Source organism: Lycium barbarum, chromosome 6 (genome assembly GCF_019175385.1).
Source record: "Lycium barbarum isolate Lr01 chromosome 6, ASM1917538v2, whole genome shotgun sequence".
In the NCBI taxonomy this organism is placed as follows: Eukaryota; Viridiplantae; Streptophyta; class Magnoliopsida; order Solanales; family Solanaceae; genus Lycium; species Lycium barbarum.
Genome location: NC_083342.1, coordinates 95,936,178 through 95,942,677, shown reverse-complemented (window position 1 = coordinate 95,942,677; position 6,500 = coordinate 95,936,178). Strand labels below are relative to the sequence as shown.

Below are 6,500 nucleotides of genomic sequence, written 5' to 3'. Positions count from 1 at the left end.
TACATGCATGTTCCTTATGAGTTTATTGAGAGTCATATGATAGAGAGTCATATGATGACCCTATCGGCCCACCTATGTTTATGTTGATATTACAGATGTATGTCAGGTGTGCTTGACTAGTATGGTCAGGTGCCCGTCCTGGCCCTCCAGTTTGGGTCGTGATAGAAGACATCCGAGACAAGGTGGGAGTGGTATCGGTGGAGGACAAGATGCGGGAAGCGAGGCTGACATGGTTTGGGCATATGAAGAGGAGAGACACAGATGCCCCAGTGTGGAGGTGCGCGAGGTTGGCTATAGACTGTTTTAGGAGAGTTAGAGGTAGGCCAAAGAAGTATTGGGGATAGGTGATTAGATAGGACATGACGCTGTTTCAGATTACTGAGGACATGACCTTAGATAGGAGGTTGTGGAGGACTCAGATTATGATAGAAGGCTAGTTGGTAGTCTCGCTTTTTCTTTCACACTAGTAGTTGTAGTTTTTCTCTATCATTTATTGTCCTTTGATTCCTGCTTATATTTGTTGGGTCCTGTCTTTCCAGGCTGTTTTATCATGACTTCTCCGCTCTTGTTATTTCTCATTTTCCAAATGCTTTGATATGTTTGTCGTTATCTACTCTTTTGCCTTGTTTTCCTTTGTTTTCTTTTGAGCTGAGGGTCTTTTGGAAACAACCTCCCTACCTTCCAAGGTGGGGGTAAGGTCTGCGCATACTTTACCGTCCTCAGACCTCATATTGTGGGATTTCACTGGATATGTTGTTGTTGGTTAACCTTCGGGACAGTGAGAATAAACATTCCACAATAATTTGTCATCAGAGTAGACACATTAGAGGAAACAAATGCGCATGGCTTAAAGACAGGCACGAAGGAAAACACAAGAAATCGCATAAGATATAACGAGCTTTAATTATAATAATAACATAAGACATAAAGCCAAAAATAGGCAGAGCTAACACAAGGGAAACTTACACCCTTTAAATAGGTCATGTCACTACAAAAATCACTATTTTCCCATTGAAATTTTTCAATCAGTGGTTATTCCCACTAGATATTTTGATTGTATCAGTAAGAAAAGAAAAAATAATAGTGTCTTCATGTGAAAAAATTTAGGAAGTTTCTCGGTGTTTCAATGAGAACCTGTTTCTCATCGTGCATTTTTCCAGTGAGCCGGTTGCTGATTCGATGGGAATAAGGTGAGAAATCATATTTTATAACACAAATCTCCCACCAAATATCGATGGAAAAAACCTCTATTTTTAGTAGTGTGTGGCCTTGCATAGTGATGCTTTTGAACTCTTGGTTAGGCCATGCTCAGAACTCTTTTTTTTTAGTTTTTTTATTTACATTTTTTATAACTTTGGTGTCTGATTCAACTTGCGTGCACGTAAATTAATTCCATACGGTACATGCTACCTCCCATATCGGGTAACTCTTGCACCAAGAGTTGAACAAATAAAAAGAAATAATATTAAGTGTTTTTTGGCCTCTCTGAACATTTCCTAATGGTGGACAAGGAGTTAATATCAATTTACAGCCCCAAAATTTTACAGCAAAATTCACAACAATTTCCAGTGTTAAGATTAAGATTGTTGAAAAATCGGAATAAGATTGATAAAGACAGCTTTCCAGTTTTCATTCAGTAACTTCTAAAGCCTGTAAAGGATTTTCCTAGCTCGTCCCACATTCCATTTCCAGATTTATAAATTAGGCTTGACAACAATTACCAGAAATCAGGCAAATGTATTCTTCTTATATCTACATCCACACACCAATTCAGTCTATTTTCCTAGCTCTTATTCTCACATTGCAGTTACATAAAGGCACCAGAAAGCAGGCATTTAAGCGTATACTTCTGGAACCAATAACGAAATCAGATAAAAAGCTCGTGAAAAGATCCAACTGATTAAAAAAATGTAACTTCATCTCGTTATATACAATGGAGTCACAAAAGTAAATTAAAATAAAAAAGGTCTTATTTCGGCTTCCACTCTCTTCGGAAATAACAAGTCATTTAAATCAAAAGGTGAAGAAATGTTTACATTATGGAAGTTACAGGGAGGATCAATAGTGATTGTATCCTGATGTTAAAAAGGATATATATATATATATATATATATATATATATATACATCTATTGTATCCCAACTATTGCTTATATTTCATCTTTTAACGTATAACATGAATGGCTCGTATTGTTTTCCATTTAAGATAGCAGGGAAGGCCAATGTATAACTAAAATCTAGTGCAATATCAACAGAGTTCAGATTGAATCAGTATATCAATATATTAATACCAATTCGATCGGATTGAAGTATCCAATATATATATATATATATATATATATATATATATATATATATATATATATATATATATATATATATATATTTAATAATATAAGGTATCACCATTAGGTTGTGAGCCTAAGGGGTGTGTGTGTTGGGGTTGGCTTGACTCCTATTATGTCATATATAAGCAAAATTGAAGTATTCAATTCGATCCGCATTTGGACAGGTTAACAACTATTCTATCATATACTCCCTCCGTTTCAATTTATATGAACTCAGTTGATTGGGCACGACATTTAAGAAAGAGGAAAGACTTTTGAAACTTGTGGTTTAAAATAAGACTTGAAAATTTGTGTGGCTGTAAATCATTCATAAAGTGAATTTGTTTTCAAATTAGAAAAGAGGTCATTCATTTTGTCGCGGACTAAAAAGGAAATAGGTTCAAACAAATTGAAACAGAGGGAGTGTATAGCAGTTAGCAGTAGCTCTTTACCTATAAACAAGAATATTAACGGTTTCTAATTTTTTATATTTCTTCAAAATTTGACAAATATATTTGTTGACAATCGATTCTATTCTATAGCTAACGAATATTGCTGTAAGAAGTTACGTACTACTTTAACGGTTAACATTGAAATCTCTCACCAGGTCCTCTCAGTTTCTTCACATTTAGTTACATTCAAAGCCACTCATATCAGCATTAACTTATTGGTGATTCCATGATTTTAGAGGTTATTTTCGTAGAATACTTCAAACAACTCTCCTACATGCTCGTGTTGCCATGCAAATTAAGGTCACATCTCTCCTTCTCCTTATCCTTTCATTTCAATCATCCATCTTCTCTTCGATTTCTAATAACACTATAAATACCAATGAGAGAAGCTTCCTCTGTTTGAACACTACTATCTTTCCTTTTTTCCTTCTACATTGTGCTCTATAGGAAAGAGGGAAAGAATATTATCAAAAAAAAAAAAAAAAAAAAAAGGAAAAAGAAAAAGAAAAAAAATTAAGAGAAGAGGGCAAGAAAAAGATCGAAAAGATGGTGGGCAAAATAGTGGTTTCGTTAGTATCGTTAGTTCTTTTAGTTGGTGTGATAATCGGAGTGGTGGTCGTTGTCCACCAAAATGGGGATCACAAAGAAGATAAAAACACCAAAGTCCAAATGAAGAAAGTGCACGAGTTCTGTCAGGCCGCTGATTTCAAAGACGCATGTGCCAAGTCGCTCGAAGGAGTAGCCAAAAATGAGTCCGCTACAATAAAGGACTACCTAATGGCTGCCTTCCAAAACACTGTGGAAGAAGTGAAAAAGGGTATGGAGGAGGCTAGGAAAACTTCGGTTAACAAAGAAACCGACCCTTACAATCACATGGCGGTGGATGATTGCAAGCAGTTCTTGCAATTCGCCATCGAAGAGCTCGAGGACTCGCTCGCATTGGTCGGTGAGACGGACATTGAGTCACTCCATGAGTATACATATGATCTGTTGAATTGGATTGGCACTGTCTACTCCTACCAATCCATATGCCTTGATCAACTAACAACTCCCGAGTACAAATCCGTTATGGAAAAAGGCTTGACGAACGCTACTCAGCTCACCAACAACGCGATCAACATCATAGCAAAGATGTCGGAGGTTTTGAAATCCTTCAACATTCAAATCCCCGAAGGGCTCCTCGATAGCACCAACAGCTCTCCTCACCGCCGTCTCCTCGAATTAAACAAGATCGATCAGGACGGTTACCCAACATGGTTCCCCGCTGCTGATCGTAAGCTTTTGGGAAAACCCTCGAAAAAGAAAGGAAAAGGTGGTGCTGCTCCAGGAGGGGGCGCTCCACTTCCTCCTATCGGTTCTGGCCCAATAACTCCTCACGCAGTGGTTGCCAAGGATGGAAGCGGCAAATTTAAGACCGTTCAGGATGCTATCAGAGCTTACCCACCAAATCATCAAGGCAGATACATTGTCTACATCAAGGCTGGGGTTTACGAGGAACAGGTACTTATCGACAAAAATCAACCAAACGTGTTCATGTATGGTGACGGCGCAGGGAAATCTATCATCACTTGTGACAAAAATGTTAAACTAATGAAACTCAGCACCACGGGTTGTGCTACAGTCGGTAAGTATTCGTTACATACATACGTACACTATTTGTTGGTTAGCCAGTGTGTACAACTAAATTAGTAAATATTAATTATTCAAATCACAATGTTTGCAGGTGTTAACAGCGATGGATTCCTAGCGAAGGGAATTACATTCCGTAACACTGCTGGTCCAGCAGGGGAACAAGCGGTGGCACTTAGGATCTCCGGAGATATGGCGGCAGTATTCGACTGCAGCATGGAGGCGTTCCAAGACACGTTGTACTACCAAACAGGCAGGCAATTCTACCGCAACTGCGTGATCTCAGGTACTATAGATTTCATATTCGGGAGTGGGTCATGTGTGATCCAGAACAGTGAGATCATTCTAAGAAGGCCTAAGTCGAAGAACTGCGTCACAGCTGATGGGAAGGAATTAGCGGACAAAATCAGTGGGGTGGTAATCCAAAACTGCAAGATCGTAGCAGACAAAGAATACTACCCAGATAGGTTGAAACTGGAAAATTACTTAGCACGACCGTGGAAGAAATTCTCGACCAATGTTTTCCTGGAAAATGAGATCGGTGACCTCATTAGGCCCGAGGGATTTATGATATGGGATAATGCAAAATTCCACGAAACATGTTTTATGTATGAGTATGGCAACAGAGGACCTGGTGCTGCGACTAACGCAAGGAACAAAGTCTTCAAGAATTACAAGGTCCTTAGCCCACAGGAAGCAACTAAATACACTGTTGGTACTTTTCTTAATGCTAATGAATGGTTGCCTGGCACCAGTGCACCTTACTACGTTGGTCTTGGTGGAAAATAGAGCAAACAACATTCATTCCCACTTTGATTTACCTAACTTCTCAACCCCCTAGCTATGTGTACATGCTTTTTGCATGGGATTCTTTTTTGTTGGAGAAGCTAGCATCTTTTTTATGAAAAAAATAATTACTATTGTTTTAGAGGAATTATATATTTATGACACAACATATTTCATTCTTGTGTATGTAAATGTTTTATAATAAAGGCATTCATTTCAATGTTATTTGTTGTTTTTAATTGTCCTACACATTCAGGATAGTTTTGTTCTTACTTACTGATCGTCATTTTTAACGTATTACATGAATGACACGAATTGTTTTCTATTTAAGATAGCAGTAAGGAACAATGAATAACTCAAAATCTCGTGCTAAAGATCTGCGTGGAGGTTTGAGTCCGTAAAAATGAATTGTATGGTTAGAAATCATTTCATTAGGATAAAAACGTAAATTCAAAGTTGAATTGTCACTAAATATAGAAAGATGCCTTTTTTTTGGGACGGACTAATTAAAAGGAAAGAGTTTCACATAAATTGAAACGGAGAAAGTAATATTTAAAATCACAATAAAAAAGCTCGGATTGAATCAGTATATCAATATATCAATACCAGTTCGGTCCAAGGTCTTGAAATTGGAGTAATTCCCAATGGCTCGCGAAATCTTGGCGATCTCCATTATCTACTGAATGACAAGTCTGCTCCAAAATTGTAGATAGAGGATTAATAAGTTGGTATGCCTTGCATTCAAGGCACGATTTTTAACTTATAGATAAGCATATACATATTAAAGAAAAAAACAATTGAAGTAAGGGATACAGATTTTGTACGCTTGGCTACACTACGTTTACAAAAATAAAATATATAGTTGTAAAATCTTTTTCTTGTTGTAAATTGATGGCTGATTAATGAAATAATATAAAACAAGCTATATAGACAAGAGATAGAGAGAGAAATTAAAGCTTTCTTATTTCAAGTATACCATAATATTTCTTATTGATATATCTTTGTAGAACTAGAAAGCACCGTATACATAGAATACATTTCCATTGAAATTTATAAGATATGAATGGGGCATAATAAATATATTCATGTATAATGAAAATGATTCTTGGATGAGTTTATGGATATCTAAAAATTCACTGAATTCATAATACTCACCCTTGGATGTCCATTGTTCAAAGACAATGTGTCTCGTTAAAATCATACTAGGAAAGCCCAATGGGAAGATACATAGTGAAGGAAAAAAATAGTACACACATTTTTTAATACGCCTTGAGTGCTAGCTGCCTCATTAAAAATCTTACCAGGAA

General features: G+C 36.9%; 1 protein-coding gene across 1 annotated transcript; it reads left to right on the top strand.

Annotated features, from left to right (window-relative positions):
* Nucleotides 1-3,161: 3,161 nt before the first annotated feature.
* On the top strand, nt 3,162-5,418 carry LOC132644897 (pectinesterase-like). Its single transcript, XM_060361558.1, has 2 exons — nt 3,162-4,402; nt 4,502-5,418. Exons 1-2 carry the CDS (start codon nt 3,325-3,327, stop codon nt 5,194-5,196), a joined length of 1,773 nt encoding a protein of 590 aa, XP_060217541.1. The 5' UTR covers nt 3,162-3,324; the 3' UTR covers nt 5,197-5,418.
* The last annotated feature ends 1,082 nt before the right edge of the window (nt 5,419-6,500 follow it).

What these genes read in the sequence shown, in the direction of transcription:
- LOC132644897 (XM_060361558.1), top strand. Translation starts at nt 3,325, where the DNA reads ATGGTGGGCAAAATAGTGGTTTCGTTAGTATCGTTAGTTCTTTTAGTT. An exon ending in CACGGGTTGTGCTACAGTCG is followed by an intron (nt 4,403 to 4,501) that starts GTAAGTATTCGT and finishes CAATGTTTGCAG; the next exon opens with GTGTTAACAGCGATGGATTC.